At 38.4% G+C, this 20,421-nt stretch overlaps 1 protein-coding gene across 2 annotated transcripts in view; it reads right to left on the reverse strand.

Annotated features, from left to right (window-relative positions):
- Window positions 1-671: 671 nt before the first annotated feature.
- LOC100494383 (coiled-coil domain-containing protein 92-like) overlaps window positions 672-20,421 on the reverse strand; it is a 34,712-nt gene continuing 14,962 nt past the window's right edge. The window contains exons 3-5 of one of the 2 annotated variants that reach the window (XR_001169959.3): window positions 16,460-16,507; window positions 6,265-8,616; window positions 672-1,611 (exon numbers count right to left, since the gene is read on the reverse strand). Coding sequence is in view for 1 of the 2 variants with exons in the window: in XM_002935294.5 (XP_002935340.1) it covers window positions 7,877-8,616; window positions 16,460-16,507 (788 nt within the window). In the remaining variant the exon portion in view is untranslated. Of the gene's footprint in view, window positions 1,612-5,735; window positions 8,617-16,459; window positions 16,508-20,421 lie in introns of those variants that run through there. The other variant, XM_002935294.5, reaches the window with a different exon arrangement.

Raw genomic sequence — 20,421 nt, forward strand, 5'->3', positions numbered from 1 at the left:
CTTAAACAGTGTCAATACTATCCAATAAGTATATTGTGTAAACACTATAAAAAAAGTGTCCTAATTATTTCCCAAATGACTGATCAATTGATGTATTTTTATGATGAATTAGGTTTCACATGTAGCTAATAAATTTTGTTCACATAAAATAACACGTGTGGTTATTCTATATGAGTAGTGCCAACTCTATGAAGGTATATAATACATACTAATATGATGGGTTAGGTTTAAATATATCAGGGGATAAGAATAACAATGGTTTCAAGAAAAATATTAAGTGTGACAAAATGGGCTAAATTCCTAGCAGACTATGTCATAATTAAAGTTTGGGAAGGCTTAGCCTCCCCAAAAATAATTCAGCTGCTATATGTTCCTATATAATTATAAGTTCTCTAATAGAAACCTTTGTATCGTATCCTCCCCAAACAAAAACTTTACCTCCCCTGCTAAGTATCTTGCTCATTTGTCCAACCATACCAATGGGCTGCACTATTCTAGGCACAAGTACAAGCCTGTGCAACTAATGACCACCCAGAGACATTATACAGTTCTCCCAGAAACAAACCCAGCTGAATGAATGAAAAATGTTTGTTTGTGAGGGAACCATAACATGAACAGATACTGTGCCAATAACAAATGAAACTCTTTAATGGAAAGGAACAATATACATGATCTATAATAAAAGCTTTTATTCTTATTTCAAATGCATAAAGCAAAATAAGAAATGATCATACACACCACTGTACTTGAGAAGCATGATAGAGAAGAACATGTAATGAATGCATATTGGTACCTAAGAAATGCACTGAACAAGGCACAGTCACTTCTGGACAGGAGAGCATTTATTTTCCTGACTTTATTCTATTACTTGAAAGTCTTCGAATAGTGTTAGTTATCCAGCATTTTATCTGCCCAAAGGAAGCAACTCTAAATGTATTATTATTATAGTGTGTATAGCTTTAAAATAGTACTTGGGATCCCTTACCATAAGGATCAATAATTGTTTAAGAGGCATAACCTCCTAGGCTGCCACCATCACACTTCTGTGCAATAAATAGGTAAATAGGTAATGCGATCAAGTGAGACGTGAGTTCCCAGTAATGGCAAATGGAACACAATGGTGTAAGTTTAGGTCAGACCCAAACTGGAAATCTGTGGGGTCTGGCAAATGCCAGAGGGGCTGCTGTAAGATGCCATCGTCAGTCACTATTTATTGGGTCTATAGTGGCTGTTTGGGGCTCTGTGTACTTGAAATGCCAGGGCCTATTTTGAATTCCAGTTCGAGCCTGGTTTAGGTACATACCTTGCAGTGGCCCCAAGTGAAATTAATAGATTTTCTGTGTGTTCCCTCTTATAGCAGAACAGGGGTTAATTGATCCAAATGAACAAACATACAAAAAATCCACTGCATGGAAATAACACCATGTGTAAGGGCCATAAAGAGATGAGAATAAGGTGATACATCTGATGCGAAGCTGAGTAGGTGAACAACCCTGAAATGCCAAATGCAGATGAACTGCTACATGTTGCGTGTCCTCTGGGCTAATTCATCCCGTGTGGAAATAGCCCAAACCACAGTGAAACTTTGTAGGTTTTGTTGAAGTGGCCTACCTGTAGGGAGATTAAGAGAGATAAAAGTCTCTTATTCAAGGTCTACTTAAGGTTGTAACTACTGATACACAAGTATGATAATAAAAGATGCTCATTTGTGGTTTGCATTTAGGGTAGCTTTCTGCAAAATATTAGGACATTTATGCTTAATGGAACTTTAGGACAAAAGCCCTATTGCTGGAAGACAGTTTTCTAAAGATAAGGTGTAAATAAACCTGTCTTGCCCTCAACCACCAATGCTTTACACAGTGCGGCCGTTTGGCTTGGCCTGCCCCTGAATACAGCTGTCAGCTCATATACTAGTGAGCATATATATGGAGCAACAACGTGCATTATACATCCTAAGGCAGTACAGGTATGGGATCTATTATCTGGAATGCTTAGGACCTGAGGTTTTCTGGATAAGGGTTTTTTTTTTTCTATAATGTGGATCACCGTACCTTAAAGTCAAAATTTAAAAAGCATACTGCCCAATAGTCCTCCTATTGTTTAGTAGAAACGCCTCACAGGCAGCCATCTTTAAAAGGGTATTCTCCCTTCCTTTCCCTCCTGGCTTCATACTGCACATGTGTTTCATTCCCTCCCCCCCCCTCCCCTCTGGCAGATCCGCTTCTGATTGGCTGGTGGGCATGTGTAGCTCAGAACAGGAGACAGGATCAAGTTACACACATGCTCAGAGAATAGGAAGGCTGCCGCTGGCACCTACAGGAAGGGGAGAGAGATTTCAGTGATGTCACTGTAGGCTTCACACTGCTGTAGGCTGCCAGCACCATATCTCAGAGAAGCAAGCAGGGATCTGGGATTTAGATATACAGTAAGTACTTAAAAAGAATGCCTTTAGACTTACTTTTAATTTATATTAACCTTTCCTTGTCCTTTAAAGGAGACATTTTATATAAAGTTCATATTCAGTTATAATATTCATCCTCCCTCAAAATGTGAAATGCTGCAGAAAGATGTTTTGAAAGCATTTTACCTCCTAAAACTGCCATTATATGAGAGCTGCAGAGACAACCACTCAAGTCTGAGTGCATTGTAAAAATTTATGCTATATCCCCCTTAAGTCTACTATACTGGGTCTCTGGATAACAGATCCCATACCTGAAATATTATTTTTATGCGAGCAAGTTACTTGGCAAGTATCACAGTAGTATGCACCAATGATTTACTCATTAACTCTGAGAGAAATGAAGGGAGCTATATTACTACAAATAAGACACCACCAATGTGTAAAGGCTGATGTCCCACTAGGAGAAAAGCAGCTGCTATGTCGCTAGATATAGTTAGCTAGGGTAGCTACAAGTAGCAGGAGGGTTTCAGGGACACATTTAGAAAATACAGCTAGAAGCACTTACAGAAACACTGCACTGAGTCCTCTATCAAAAGAAACACAGGATTTATTGTTTTCTTTTCTGTACACATGCTCTTCTGTGACAGACTTCCTTCTCTCAGAAAAATCCTTCAGGGCACGGCACAAGTCTGTTCAGTTTACTCCTCTCCCCCCCTCCCAACTGTGCTGCAATCTGAGCTACCAGCAGCCAGATCTGCAGCACAGAAGCTACTGAGACCGAGCTAATATGGCAGCCGCCATCTTAAACAAACAGAGGAAGCTTCTAGGGCTCTTTACTCAGGTATGGTAATGCTTTCCGCAGAATAAATATAGTGTTCTAGGTGGCACTAATGTGGCAGTAAAATGCCAAAATGCCTTTCCTTCTCCTTTAAGGCTCCCAAGCCATAAGGATTGCAGGGCCTAATTTAGAGAAAGCCCTATAGTTTGTCTAAGTTAAAATCCCAATTCAATACTTATAGCAAACCTGAATCAAAGAGTGTCAGAGAGAAATAAATACAAATTGCTATGTGTTAGGTCAGTGCTTCCTGTGTTACATTTTTTATCTATTTGTATGTATTCATATTTATTGATATCTTTTAATCCATACTAAAAATACTTCACACATACATCTGAGGAAATTGGCCCCATATATCCTCTAAATTAATCTAAAGTGTCACAAATAGAACAGATATACAAATCCTATATATATATGGTTAAATACATGTATAAATATTCATACACAGAAACAGATGAGGGGAAGTCAGGAAATTAAGGCTATTAATGTACTTTACCAATGTCTATAATTGTTTAGGACACTAAGGCCATTGCATAATGCTTATAATTTATGTTTATGTGAGGTGCATTTATATATAATGAATACTCACCTCACAATTAAAACTAATATAATAATCTTTTATATTATCTAATTAGCTGCAAGGGATCACTGCTTATTGTGAGGTGATATGTTTAATGGTACATAATGATTTTATTATGCACTTGTGCAAACTGGGAGTGGTGCTGATATCAATCTCTGTTTTAGGCTGATTAGGTGATTTCAGTGAAATTGCGGAAGTTTCCTCTCAAGGCAACTTCCACGATTTCCCTGAAATCGCGCCGCCGCATATGCCATCTCACCGGCGACTTACATTTTCGCCGGTGGGATGCCATTTTGGGGATATTAGTTGCCCACGAACAGGGAGATTTGTCGCGGGCGACTAATCTCCCCGTGTGCCAGAGCCCTTAAGAGGGATTAGGATAGCTGCATATATTAAAAGTGTCTCAGTATTAATATATTTACATTTGATTTGTTTTTAACTCCATTTGGGGGGGGGACAGGTGTCTGGAAATTGTTAGCTCCCTGCAAACCAGCCTGATATCAGGGGGTTTAGTAAGTACAACAGGACTAAAGTGCAGAGTAAATATGGTAGTCTTGGGGGGTCCCAGACATTAATATCTAATAATGTGGAACCCCTGTGGCTTGTAGAGAGACACTGTGGTGCAGTGAGTCAGTAAACAGTACCATTTGTCATTGCAACTTGCATCTCCAGGGCCACTTTAAGGTACCAGTGGACCCTGGGCAAAATTTCAATTGTGGACCCCCACTGTTTCAAGTAATTTGTGATAGAATAAGCCTCAAGCACATGAAGTTCAATAAGGCAGGCTGTGAAGAAATGGTAGAGCTCTTTTAAAATAAGGGGTCGGTTCAGAAGGGGTCCAGTTTTGCTAAAGTTATCCCATATAAAAGGTGTGGTAGATGGTCCCCTATCCTGGTGGGCCCTGGGCAAATGCCCCCTCCCCCCACTTTTTTTTTTTAAACAGCCAGGCCCATCCCCTTCCTGTCAGTCACACACAGTTTGCTGAAAAGGAAACAGAACGGGCTATGGCTGGTAGATAGCTGTCTGCTTGAACAGAGGGGCTGCCACTGAAAATAATGTACATGAAGTATAGTAGCTAGTGGAGCATGTTAAATCAAAACACGGGGAGCATACAGGTGAAGACAAGGTGTCAAGGAGCTATATAGAATGAATGATGGGATTGTGAAACATACCAAATAATGTATTTTATAAGGGATGCTTTGCGAGTATACAGAATGATGGTTATTTGGATACATTGGATGAAGCATACTGAATGGTAAGCAAATAAGAGAATAAAGGAGGATACAGATATAAAGGCGAATACAGATCAGTAGAAACAATGGAATAGGAGAATATGCAGGAAGATGGGCACAAGCCAGAAATGAAAGGATAAGACGCAATACATTTGAAATACTGTACAGGTATGGGATCCCTTATCCATATCCCTTTTATAAAAAAAGCTCCAAACTATGTTATGTTTTAATCCTTCGTCTCTTTAGTGATAAAACAGTGCCTTGTACTTGATGGTAACTAAGCTGAATGTATCCATATTAATGACAAAACCATCCTATTGGGTTTATATGATGTTTAAATAATATTAATAGAGTTAAGGTATGGATATCCAAATCACAGAATGATCCCTTATCCGGAAAACCCCAGGTCCTATATAAATGTGTATCAATGTATATAAATTTAATCTCTGTAGAAAAGGTGTTGCTAAAGAGACAATATGCCAAATGTAGGGTCTAAATGTAAGTATATATTGTTGCTGGGGAGACCATGCATTGGGGGAAGGGCCTACATGTCAGCCTGTATGGGGCCCAATGGTTTATAATGGCTGCTCTGCCTGCAATTTTTGAGGTACGTATATATTTGTATTATTTTAATATTAAATTATCACTACAATTATTAGATTTGTTTTCTTTCTCTAATGATTTCTGTTTTTATTTTCAATATTTAATATATCATAGGAGGCACCAACTTAACAGACCACAGATAAGAATCTATTGGCTATGTTAGAGCACCTGTCCCATGACCTGTTTTATTACTCCACTCCCCTTCCCATGTGTGCATGGCTAATATTGAGTTCTAATCTCTTATTGCACCAAAAAATATAAATCAACAACATCATCCATGTTAAATCTAGGTAATGATAACATTTGATTAAAAAAACAGCAAAAGGGCAATTTCCACATTCGGTATAATGATTACATGAATTGGCATACTACGAGTCAGTGAATCCCTGATACAGGTTAAGCAAGGGCAAAAGTAAAGTAAGGACATGCACTTGGAACATTGATTGTAATATATCAGTAGGAAATGTAGTTACTGCATCTAATGCATTACTGTCTGGCCAATCCTTAATGGCATCATTATTAGAATAGTGCTTTGTCAGATTTTAAGACCAACTACACAATGCCAGCAAACGCACATCAAGTGAAATGAGGACAGAGAATAATTTCCATGTACCTGGCATGGCCCAGCGAATCTGGCATTTATCAGAAGGGAAGCGAAGGAAACCTCAGAACTGCTGGTTACGTTTACTATTTGAGCTCGGCCAATCACTGCTGCTTGTTGCTGTATACCAGATACATAGACCTATGGCTTTTACAATATTATTTCTTGGCTGATCTGGAAAGTAGAAAGTTTGGTAATACAGAGGAATGTAGCAATCATACTCATTGGAGAAATGAATGTGCAGCCCTAATCAACATTAGTTAAATGTTGAATATGTGGGTCAGATGTTGAAGGTAGCTAAAGTTTAGCCTTAGAATTCTTACCCATTAAGTGGGTCTGCCCCCGCTGTAAACATGGACAGCATAAAAAAGTGGGTCATTGCAATGGCATCACTGCCCAGGCAGTTCCAGGTTGCCAAGTCAAAAAATGGCACCAGCTGCATGTATACTGACATCTAGTAAAGACCTACAGAAGGGTTAGGTGTAGAATATAGTTACCACAGTGGCAATAATGGAAGAAAAGAGGTACTGTAGAACATTGCTAAATTACTCAAAGAAACAATGTCCTTAACAGTGTTAAGGGTTATACTAGGCAATTATGGCAGTTAATGAAGCAGTATAATAATGAGTCAACACATGATCATGCGGTTATCTAGCCAATCAGTGGTCAGATTGTTGGACCATTTTGATTGCAGATGTTAATGCTATAGAAACAGCTTTGGAAATGGTTCCTTAGCTTTGTAGTGATTCAAAAATTACTTTGGTATACACTAAAACTTCCTTCATTACAATAACGGAGATATAGCAACTGAGAATCCAGCTCATTATTTTGCAGTTGTCCAAATTGGACAAAAACTTGAATACATATTTTTACTGTAGTAGTTGTAAAAATAAATAAAACATCTTTCTGTACTTTAAAAAAAAAAATCTTAAACACCCATTCACCTAGTTCCACCATTCCTCACACCAGACAGCTTTTACGTTATACATTTTAGCATCATTCATCCAATTAAAAATCTACAGATCTCTCCAATCTGTTCCCTGCAAAAGAATGTATTTAAAACATTCCTAACAATTTTAGCTTACCCTGAAAATGATGACTTATGAGTCAATAAATCCTGTAACTCAAGGACCTCAAGCAGCTAAAGGATCTCAAGTGTCCAATAATTAAGACCATTGGGCAACACATGTTGTAGACAATGGTGCAATCAGCACAGCTATAGTGTAAAAAGGGGCTGCATAGGTTAGTGCCAAGTTTCTTGTTTTGCCTGCGTGATCTACAAACGACTATATAACATTTGATATGGGAGATCAACTAGAACAAACATTGTCCTCATTTCATGCATGAGGTTAAGCAACTCTCACCAGCAGTGAGGCTATATAAAAATAGAACTTTAGCAGAAGACGGTTCAGTTCCGCTATAATAATATTGGAAGTGCTTTCTGCTGCTCGCGGGTGGCCTTCATATTCTTACCATGTACATTTGGTAAGAAAAATATCAAACTCAGGAAGACAATAATAAAAATAGCCTATAATATCCGTACAGCACATGGACACCTGGAATCACAAGTTTTTTCCAGAGTGCAAGCTTCATCAGTATAAACACTGTAATAGTTTCTGATGCATTATTCCGAATCTCTTAATTCTTGCCGGGCCACAGCACGACGTTTGCCTCGTTCTGTTCTTGGGAGTTTTGCTTTGACGATCGGAATGGTGGAAGGCGTGTCATCATCTTGTGTGGATAGGCCTTCAGGCCATTGTGTTGCAAGTCTTCTGTCAGCATAGTTATGACCTGACATAGTTTTATGGGATTTGGCTTCTGGTCTCTGTCGTGATGTATGTACAAATGTCTTTGGGTATAAAAAGAGTGCAGGGTCCGGCATAGGTTCAATATCATCAAGGTTGCACACTGGTTCTCTGAGAAAAGAATCACTTGACATGGAAGTACAGGGCAGATCTGCCAAAGCCTGCTTCCCAGCATTACTGTTTCTATATATTCTGTTTTTGACTTTTACTTCATGATTCGACTGCCTCGGCACAGTGATAGCTGGGGAGGCACATGTAGCCTGGCAGCTCTGATGGGCACTGTGAAGTTTCTGTTGTGCAGTGTGCAGCTGGAAAGAAAGATATGCTGCAGCTTCAGTCTGCTTTTGGAGCTCTGTGTTTAGAATAGTCACTCGATGGCTCCTTCTCTTTACCTCTTCTAAGAACCTTCTCTCTTTATCTCTTAACCTAGATCTTAGAGCGGCCACACGGTTCTCACGGTGATAGAGCTCCTTTTTTAGACTGAAGCCAATCTGCTCCTTTTCATGGTAGCTGGCCTCTAGTATCCGACATTTTTCTTCCATCTCTTGATCAATCTGATCTATGTGAAAAGATACATAGCAATTAAATGACAGTTTATCAGGTATACTAATATGACCAATACGTTTTTTAATTCCATACATGTTTCATAAATAAGCAAGACTGTTTGAAAACCTGATCTAAAATTGAAAGTCAAGTCACAATGTACTTGTGGTTTATAGAAGCACAATAAAAAAATAAAAACAGCAGCGCAGTAAGGAGCCCCTTTATAATAAAATGATCCTTATCTCACAACCTCAGAGGCTGCAGCCGGGGGAAGGCTGACATTTGTTTTCAGTAAACTGGTAATTTGTTTCCTGGGTGCTTTATCCAAATTAGAATGTGAGTTTACTTTTAGATTTTGCCCTGTTTATGGCAAAAAAAATTAATTAATAATTAAATGAAATAGGAGGTATTGTACCCAATGAAAGCATTGCTAAGATCTGCAGAAAGCAAATAATTTTAATACTGTTCTTCATATTCTGTTTATAGTTTGACACTGTTCAAAACTAGCTGCTGATTGGTTGTCATTTGGACTGCACTTGCAAAATTATTTGAAAGTTTGGCCAATATTAATTGTAACGATAAAGGCAATATCTCCTACCCCAGTAATGGCCTGTAGTGTCCTAACCAAACAGCTACACATTGCATCCCTTAAGCTTTACCTGACCCTGACATCTATTAAAGTCAGTGAAGATTTTTCCTTAGTATTGTAGCTTTACCTTTTACCCCCTTAATAGAAACCAAATAAGCCATAAGCTCCTTGTCAGTTTCTCCCAGCTAATATTGCTCTCATGTTGTTGCTCATTATAAATAAAACATCAGCAGCATCCTCCCTAGTCCCCACCCAGAACCATGTGCAGTTCTGCAATCCCCACCCGTGTCTGGCAGAAAGAGGCCCATGTGCTCTTCATACTAAGGAACCAAGCCACCTCTCAGAGCTGCTGGAGGATTTGGGGAGTTGCTCTTTGGCAACAGCTGGAGAGCGAAACATTCGTTGTAACTGTCCTTTGATTTAGCTTTGCTTATTTGTTAATCCCTCCCCAGCACTGCATAAATGTTCATATTATTAAAGGGGAACATCACCCAAAAACTGATTTTTACATTACGAAGGAAAATTTAATTCTAAGCAGCTTTTTACTACAGGCATAGCGTCCCTCATTTGGAAACCTATTATCTAGAAAGCTCTGAATCATTCAAAGACCATCAACCATAAAGTCCATTTTAAGCAAATAATTTTAATTTAATTTTTCTCTGTAATTATAAAACATTGCCTTGTATTTAATCCTAACTAAGCAGCATGAACCCATATTGGGGAATAATAGCTCCTATATATGTGTCCATTAATTCAACAGTTTTAATGGTTTTATGGTTATCAGTAATGTAAAACAGCATTTGCACTGTTCTCTGGTTCTGACTTAAAACAATGTGACAGAAAACGGGTCTTTTCTGGGTCTATTAGTTAAACTCCGAAACAATGAGTAGTGCAGCAAAGTGGGAATGGTGGTGGGCTGGGGGCACAGCGGGAGTGGGGAGCGGCAGTGGCTGAGTAGTAGGCACTTGAATCAGGTATCTGGTGGGACCCAGCTACCCCAGTCCGACTCTGTTTACTATAGTAACATGCATAAGGCTTATGAGAGCACATAAGTGACATGTTAACAGGGCATGCAGAAATTAAATACAGGTATGGGACCTGTTATCCAGAATGCATGGGATCTAGGGTTTTCCAGGTCTTTCTTTGAATTTGGATCACCATACATAAGTCTACTAAAAAACAATTTTAACATTAAATAAACCCAATAATTATTAATTACATCTTAGGTGGGATCAACTACAAGGTACTGGTTTATTATTAGAGAAAAAGGAAATCAATTTCACAAATTTGAATTATTTGGTTAAACTGTAATCTACCGGGGATGGCCTTGCGGTAATTCAGAGCTTTCTGGATAATGGATTCTATACTTAAAACAATAACAGTGTACTGTATAAGTGAAATGTATACAGGACACATTAGAAATAAAAGTTCATATTTGATTATAATAGCTCTAGGATATCATTAGCTGCAGTGCAGAAATATAGCGCACTGCTATAATCAGTCCTACGGTGCACTGGATAAATGAATATTAAGGGTGCTCGGAAGTAAATATAAGGTTGCATGATACTTTTAGCAAATTGAATCCATTCTAGAAAGCATAGCTATATTTAGGTCCGGTGCCACCCTAGGCCTAAATGTGCTCCTAGGTTGCGGAAGTGACACCACACGTATGTCCCCCTGAGGCTACATACTAGGCATAGGCCATTGGGTGCCTACGTATAAACACAGCCTTGCTAGGGAGAGGTATAACCTCAGGCAGGGTAAATACAGTATACAGCATGCAGTACCAAGCACCAGGATTCTCAGCTGTTCACATTAATAAGCTGATGGTCACTGGGCTATAGATGTAACACATAGGGAGAAGACCCTTTATTAAGTGTTTTTAATCTCATTTCCCACTGTTTTCCTTATTTTGAATGTGTGTAGAATAAATGTTATTGGCCCACATGTAATTTGGTGTAAAATACTGTGTTCAGTCCCGAGTCAAGGTGGTATCTGAGTAGGTGAGCATGCTGAGAAGTTATTATAGAAAAACAAGTCAGCATTAGAAATGCCTAAAGCTTGCTACTCAAGCGCATTTGGGCTGTGTTTTTATTTCAGTGTCCCTGCCCCACAAACACTTATCTCCACCCATAAAACCAGACTCTAACAAGTTTTCTGTCATTTGAGTCATTGCTATAACACATACAGTAAACATGCACCTTTTATAAAACCTGCTAAGGCATGATTTAATTAGTACTGCTAGCATCATGCTGCTGGGAACTGCATCATCTCTTTGGGAATATAGAGGAGGGAATGTATAATGTGTGACCACATGTAGACACTCTCATTCCTAGAATGTATAATGTAATAAAGGTTTTACTCATTCACTATTATTAAAGGGGTAGTTCACCTTTAAGTTAACTTTTCGTATGTTATACAATGCCCAGTACTTAGCTAAATAATGAAAAAAAAAATAATAAAAAGAGACCAATTGCAAAATGTTTTAGAATATTACTCTCTACATTATTATAAAAGTTAAGTCAAAGGTGAACAACCCCCTAAGAGTGGGCAGGAAATGATACTGGCAGTGACCACAGTACATACCCTGTAGGTAGTAGGCAGAGAGCAATGCAACACTGAGCCCTGAGATACAGGTATCGGACCCCTTATCCGGAAACCCGTTATCCAGAAAGCTCCGAATTACGGAAAGCCCGTCTCCCATAGACTCCATTATAAGCAAATAATTCAGAATTTTAAAACTGATTTCCTTTTTTTATGTAGAAATAAAACAGAACCTTGTAATTGATCCCAACTAAGATAAAAATAATCCTTATTGGATGCAAAACAATCCTATTTGGTTTAATTAATGTTTTATTAATTTTTTAGTAGACTTAAGGTGTGGAGATCCAAATTATGGAAAGACCCCTTATCCGGAATACCCTTGGTCCCGAGCATTCTGGATAATGGGTCCTATACCTGTACACGGCGATATTGGGTGCACACAAAAGTTGTGTTCTTCTGAGGGGACCCTGCAGTATTCACAATGATAGCAATTTAATTTTAAATAGAATTACTAAGTATAATTATTGTAAGCACATGAACATAGTGACTGCATTTATAACCGGACAGCTGAGGATACAAGATGGTTCCCAAATTCTCACAGCAGATTAAAATTTATTTTTACTATAAGAAATCCTTTTTGGTTTTTAAAATACTAAAATGTAGTTCTATGGTCACCTTTAATAGTGCCCTTGGTGAAAGGACATGTGTTCTGTTCTAGGGGGGTCATAACCAGGGGATATGTGCAATTGCATAAAGCCATGATTGGTGGAACACATAGTTTGCGGTTTCTTTTTTTTTTCTCTGCTGACTGATCATTCAGGTCCCTATTTATAAATAAATGCCTCCTCTCATTGGGTGGGGCACGGGACACATTGTTATTATTATCCTTTGATTTATATAGCGATGACACATTTACACAGTGCTTTACAGGGATTGTTCATTATTAACACCAGTCCCTGCCCCAGTGGAGCTTGCAATCTAAGGTCCCTACCATATTCGCACACTAGTTTAATTTTATCAGAAGCCAATTATAATGCCTGTATGGTTTTTAAAGTGAGGACAGAAGCTGGAATACAGGGAGGAAAATCAATGCACGCACATTCAGAACATTAACTCCTAGATATAGATAGTGCCCAGGTCAGAATCAAAATCTACTAGATGCATATATCACTGACCTGCACATGGATTGATGAACATTTATCCCAAAAGGGAGTCAGCAGTGCCTACTACTCCAGCATCCTCCCAAAATGTGTACATTCTAATGCTATTAAAGAAGTATTTCACCTTTAAATTAACTTTTGATATGACATAGACAGTGATATGAGACAATTTGCAATAGGTTTTATTTTTTGTGGTTTTTCAGTTATTTAGCTTTTTGTTCAGTAGCCTCCAGTTCTGAATTTCAGCAGCTGGTAGCTAGGGTCTTGTTTATCTTAGAAACCAGACAGTGGTTTAAATGAGAGACTGGAATCTGAACAGGAGAGGTACTGAATACAAAGATAAGGAATAAAAAAGTAACAATAATAAAATTGTAAGTTAACAGTGCAATAGGTTTTGGATGCTGTGTTCAGTGACCTTTACACCTTAAAACCAGAAAATGTAGAAAAGGAAGCCAAATAATTCAAAAACAATAAAAATAATGAAGACTAATTGCAAAGTTGCTAGGAATAGGACATATAAAATATACCAAAGGTTAATGTAGGTTGGTAAGGTTAAAAACCCTTTTAACAACAACCTTTCCCTATGGGATAAATCCTGTTTTGGTGCTTTGCTGCTTCCTCCATGGGGTGAGCAGACAGACATACATAACTAGGGAAAGCACTTTTCTAATATGGTCAGTATCCACTGAAAGGTACTAGTAAGCAGTGATCCATGGCAGGGGCTGGCAGTCTGGTTCAAAGTCCAGGAGATAAAATGAGAACACATACAGAGATGAGATATTTAGAATCAGTAATCATGTGTTTTTATTCAAACTGTTTAGGAAGGCATGTTTTTTTTTGTTTTAGCTACCCACTGCCCCCTTCTGGGCAACCTGTAGTTAACATTTTGTGCTTTTTTAATATTGTACAATGTAAATCTATTGATTCATGTTCTAATTATTTGGTTTATTTGGCATGAAGCATTTAAAAAATGAGTCACTTCTTCAGTTTGTCTTTTAAGTAACAAAAAAAATAGAAATTCTAGTACTAGTTAAGTCATGCCTTTGCTTTCTAGTGGCACACTGGCACATAAAATTCAGCTTGTAGAGCAACCCCTATTGGCACAACCAATTTATATTAGTTTACTATGATTATCTGTTTTATTTATAACATATTAGGCAGTGCTGTGCAATAAATTAGTGTATGCATTGAGCATACAGATTACATACAAAATGATATCTGATTAGTAATACAGGGTACAAGAGATATTAATTTTTGCTATGGCAGTGCTAGTTGAGCATTATTATTTATTATTATCCTCTATATACAGCATTTCATGCAGCACTTTACTGAGATCATTATCATTCACATCAGTTCTTGCCCCAGTGGAGCTTACCACTAAATGCACATATCACATTAATACAAAACACACACAGGTCAATTTAATCAGGAACCAAATAAGCTGCATGTATGTTAACACAAATCTCAAAGTACCTCTGATGGCTTAGTATTCATAACCCTCCTTTAATGTTAAACACATGGTAATAAAGTAATGTTCTTATGTATGGTGTATATTCTTAGGAAGTCCCATCAGTATATGCGTTTTACTGATGACTAAATATTAAACAGAGGCACTGCTACTATAAGGCGAGTTGGAGAAACTTGCCTCAGGCGGCAACAGCCTACGGGTTAACAGGGGTGCCAAAAAGCAGCTCTTGGTAACTTTAAGAGTCGTAATTCTGATTTTTAAATTGGAATTTCAGCTCTTCTAGTGACGCGGCTCTCCCTTGCCCCACTCTAATGCTCAGAAAGGTAAGCGCAAGGTGCAAGGGGAGGAGGGGGTGCAGCATCAGAAAGGCTTCCTCAGGGTGGTCAGGAATGCCCCTGATATTAAAGTGCATTTAATAAATGATTTCAGTTTATGTAAAGAAAGTCATATTAATTGTACACAACAGACTGACAGACTATTGTAGTAGTTTATGGCAGAGGATCAATAGCCATCTGTCATGCCTGATGATGCAGGCATTCTTATGTATCCCCGCTAAAGAGAGATACAGAATACCACTTAAATCTGTGAATGAATTATTAACAGATTCTAGACTTCCATTGCAGTGGTCATCTAAAATATCATAAAAGTTTTCTGGACAAAAATTACATTTTCTCTAACTGCTCTTCTAAGCGCTTTTTGCAAGTGGTTTGCACCATCTGTATGCAGCTTCCTGTCCCATTCCCTGCATTGCTGTGTAGGGGCTTCAGGCTAATGCAAAGAAGATTTTGGGTAGGATGGTTTATGTTTAGTAAGCTGTATAGATCTCACTGCACACTGTTTTGCACTAGTAACACATAAGAAATGTCAATGGACAATGCACAAATCTGGATTGGAGAAGCCTCCGGGGCTGTTGGGTGGAGTGCAGTTCCAGGTACAGGACGTTCAAGAGACTAGGCAGAAATACAGATGGAGCCCTAAGTGTTTATTTTGTAAGTCAGCCCTGGTATCTATTAAAAGAGTTGACATATAGTTCATCAGAAGTTTCCCTAAATTTACAATGTCAGACAGACTAAGATTATTACGTTGCCATGACTACATGAATAATTTGGGCCAGACTTTAAAGCAGAATTTTGCTTTTTAGGGCATTGAGGCTCTCACTTTTGGAAATGATTAGTAAAAGCAATAATTTCAACTAAATTTAATGTTATTATGGCAAATGAGTCTATGACCTAGATTACTTAAATGTGCAGTAACGGTCACCAGCACAGGACCTTAAACTAAATCCTCAACAATATGCAGGGAATTTCAATAGATTCCATGTTTTCAGATTTTTCCAATATGACTTCATTCTGCTACTATACAAAGTTCTGTACTATTTTTCTTTTGCGTAGATTGGCCCAATGATCCCAGCTAATATCTATGCACTATGGGTATTTGTGCCAGTGTATGGTGCATCTGCAGATGAGCCTGTATGGCCCAAATGAGCAGAAAATAGAAAGGTGGCCATGCTGTGTGCAGTCCCTCACCCTGGCACTGTGGGTATATACCTGCATTTATACTAGATTATACACTTGGACCTGTCATGAGTGGCAAATTGAGGTTTTATTCTTTAAATGGAGGACTGTTCAGTGAATTACACACAAGTCCTGTACTTGCAGTCTGTTTTAGCCTCCCCGTGTATCTCATAGGAATTGTGAAAATTTTACTTGAGCAAAAGGCTGAACTTGATGGACTTTTTCAGTGCAATGTACCCATGTATTTCTCTGTTCTTCTCTCCTGTTCCATTCAAAAATTTGGACCCTGGTCTGACACACTTATAAAGTGTGATTGTTCTATCTAGGGTATATAAATGCCTGTATGTAAGTAGCCTTATGCTTGCTGTTATGCTTGTTTAGGGGTTTCATTATTTTGCTTCCAAAGGGGTTCTTGTGCAGCAAAACAACATCTATGTTCTCTAAAACATTCCATAATGGTGGAGCAAGATTTTGCCTTCAGCTGTAGCCATGTTGCTTCCTACTGTCCCAGTAAACCCAGAAGAACATGTCCTGCTTTATTTAGCAACGTTCAGAAAAGATTTGCAAAGTTCAGGCAACTATACCTTGCTGTGAAAGTTCTATTTGCTTTGATTCCAGCTCCATGGTCAGTTCTAGGAGAAGAAAACAGAAATTATCCTTTAGACAAGAAGATACAGATATTGCACCACACAGAACAATCAGAATTAACATGGCTACATGGAAGTTTAAACTTGGTGCAGTCCATTTAAATGCAGTTATATCATACTACCTTACTCATTTAAGCATCTGAAAGGAACATAATCCTCAGTATAGCACATGTTCTGTTTGGGCCTGAAAACAACTGTATAACAAGGTAAATTAGGGAGACTTCAAGCAGGCACATATAACATCCTTATAATATATCATGTTCACTAACAAAAATCTATCTACTCCAAACACAATAATTACAAACAAAGGTAACACACCCATTCAAGCCTGGACTGGCAATCTGTGGATTATGGCTAATGCCAGAGGGGCTGCTATAAGATGCCATAGACAGCCACTATTTAGTGGGCTGGTGGGGGCTGTTTGGGCCTCTGTGTACTTGAAATGCCAGGGCCTATTTAGAATCCCAGTCCAGGCCTGTGCCCCTTTTTTCCTTCATTATTCTCGCAGCTTTCCCCTCTGTTTTATCCATCATTCAACCACATAGTTGAACAAACAAATCATCCACACCTTACAAAGTAGAACAAATTGGCCAGTAACAGCCCAGATTTACAAGGCTTCAAGCACAGAACAGACAGAAACATTCAGGTATATATATCAAAATGCTGGCAAAAATGCATGCGGATTTCTGCATGCAAATAACCTAGAGGCTGAATATATTAGCCAATCAATAGACATTTCTAACAGCTATTTCCCATTCTCTTTTAGTTCACCCTTAGGGACTAACATTTCAAGGAAGAAAGACTCAAAATAATGATATAAAAAACTGTTTTTCACAGCCAGAATCCTATTGTACAGGTAATTCATTTGTCACATCTGCCTGTGGACATGAAGCCAATTTGCTTGTTCAGGTCGGTCTACTGGTAGTGATCTAAAGATATGCATTCTATGACGGGAACGCTTCAACTGACGGGAAATATGCTTCCGGCATGCACTAGTTAGATTGTGATTAATGTTTAATAACACCCACACTTCAAAATTTCCAGCCATGGATTGTAAATGCTTACAAAGTTTAGATATATGAACAAATATGTGCAAACCTGTTTAGCATGCTTAGCATGTACAGTTAAAATAATGGAACCCAGTTCTGTGAGTTCAGAGTATATATATTATATATATATATATATATATAAGGGGTCTTTCCGTAATTCAGATCTTAAGTCTACAAAAAAATTATTTAAACAGTAATTAAACCCAATAGGATTGTTTTTCCTCCAATAAGGATTAATTATATCTTAGTTTGGATCAAGTAGAATGTACTGTTTTATTATTACAGAGAAAAGGGAAACCATTTAAAAAAAATGTGAATTACTTGATTAAAATGGGGTCTATGGGAGACGGCCTTTTTGTAATTCAGAACTTTCTGGATAATGGGTTTCCGGATAAGGGGTCCAATACCTGTATGTTTATATATGTATATATAATACACAAGCCATGATAATCCTGTTAATTATATCCTTATAAATGATGCTTATGGATGTTATAAGTTATAATCTGCATTGTCTTCTCGGCTTTAAAATAGTATATAAATCCAAAGTGGGGAGCACGCCAAGATCGACAGATGATACCTAAGTGCCAGAGCTAATGTACTCACATACTATGCAGGAATGACGGCACTCACAGGATTTTCATACAGTGACAATCAGGCATTATATTCAGTGCAATATGTGTAGTTTATTGTTCCAACGTTTCAGTTCCTTAATGGAACCTTCGTCAAGGACCCTAGCAGACCTAGAATGCACTGTGTCTTTACTACAGTAAGACACAAAAAAACCCTCTAAACATCATTTAGGAAAAAAGTCCAAAGCTAGCAATAAAAAAACACTATGAATCAGGTCAGCAGCCAGTTAGAGTGCAAAAGAAATAAAAACGAAGAAGCAAAAGCTCTCATTCACTCTCATTCAGTCCTAGGTCACCTTGAAGGAAAAAATAAAGCAGAGTAAAATGATCCTAAAGATACGGCCTGGGGATGATATCAGCCATAGAAACCCATGTGCTCTGGGGTGTTGGATACATAAGTGGAAGTAATTGTTCTGTTGAAGCAGCCATACTGGTGAGAAACTGCTTGCCATGACTTTGTTTACCGCAAAGCTCCTTCATAAAAATGGAATGGTGTTAGCCATTCAGTTTTTATAATCAAAGTCTGCAAAAGGTGTAGAAATTCTAAATAAAGAAAACATTAAGGTCATGCTAGAAGGTCGTTAAGGTCATGCTAGAAGATAAGCATCTATCACCCCTATATTGTTTCCCCCACCAGAGGTGCGGGCTAATAGAGGCTGCAATCCGGTTGGGGGAAACCATAATTATTCAAAAAAAAATAATGACTCCTGCCAGTGCTGGGCTACTTGTACCAGGAGGGAGCTACCAGTGTGGGTGGCCATGTTGGTTGGCGCACATGTGCATAGTAACAAATCCCCACTCGCTTACTATGCGCATGTGTTTGACATAGTGGTGAATGTAAATCACCCTTCTACCTCACACATAGTTTCATAGTTACATAGGGTTGAAAAAAGACCAGTGTCCATCAAGTTCAACCCATCCAAGTAAACCCAGCACCCACAACCCACACCTACCAATCTATACACTCGCATACATAAACTATAAATACAACCACTAGTACTAACTGTAGATATTAGTATCACAATAGACTTGGATATTCTGATTGATCAAGAACTCATCCAGGCCCCTCTTAAAGGCATTAACAGAATCTGCCATTACCACATCACTAGGAAGGGCATTCCACAACCTCACTGCCCTCACCGTGAAAAACCACCTACGCTGCTTCAAATGGAAGCTCCGTTCCTCTAATCTAAAGGGGTGACCTCTGGTGCGTTGATTGTTTTTATGGGAAAAAAGTACATCCCCCAACTGCCTATAATCCCCTCTAATGTACTTGTACAGAGTAATCATGTCCCCTCGCAAGCGCCTCTTTTCCAGAGAAAACAACCCCAACCTCGACAGTCTCACCTCATAGTTTAAATCTTCCATCCCCTTTACCAGTTTAGTTGCACGTCTCTGCACTTTCTCCAGCTCATTAATATCCTTCTTAAGGACTGGAGCCCAAAACTGCACTGCATACTCAAGGTGAGGCCTTACCAGGGACCTATAAAGGGGCAAAATTATGTTCTCATCCCTTGAGTCAATGCCCTTTTTTATACAAGACAGCACTTTATTTGCTTTAGTAGCCACAGAATGACACTGCCTGGAATTAGACAACTTGTTATCAACAAAAACCCCTAGATCCTTCTCCATTAAGGATACCCCCAACACACTACCATTCAGTAGATAGTTAGCGTTTATATTATTTCTACCAAAGTGCATAACTTTGCACTTATCAACATTGAACCTCATTTTCCAGTTTGCTGCCCAGTTATCTAATTTTGTCAAATCGAAAATGCACACGTGCATAATGAGAGAGTTGCACATCCGTGTGCCCCTACATGGCTGCCCATACCCAGGCTCCCTCCTGGTGCAGGTAACCCAGCACTGACAGGGGCAGTTTAAAAAAACAAAACTATTGTTTCCCCTATCTGGAGTGCGGGCTCTATTAAGCCACACCTCTGGTAAGGGAAACAATATAGGGGTGATATGTGCCCTTTAATTAATCTCTTTCCAAGTATATCAAATAAACATTAGCATTGGAAAATGTTCCTTCTTTCTATACCTCTCTAGGCATTTTTAATGAATGGAGTTTATAGAAATAAATATGTATTCATCTATAACATCCTAACATAAAAAATGAGAAAGGGCCTATTTAGCAATAAACCTTATTGGATATAAATTAACTTTATGTGAGCCAAGGATATTTTTTTGCTTGGGCAAATTTCTGCTGCATGCAGGA

Source organism: Xenopus tropicalis, chromosome 2, assembly GCF_000004195.4.
Source record: "Xenopus tropicalis strain Nigerian chromosome 2, UCB_Xtro_10.0, whole genome shotgun sequence".
Classification (NCBI taxonomy): Eukaryota; Metazoa; Chordata; class Amphibia; order Anura; family Pipidae; genus Xenopus; species Xenopus tropicalis.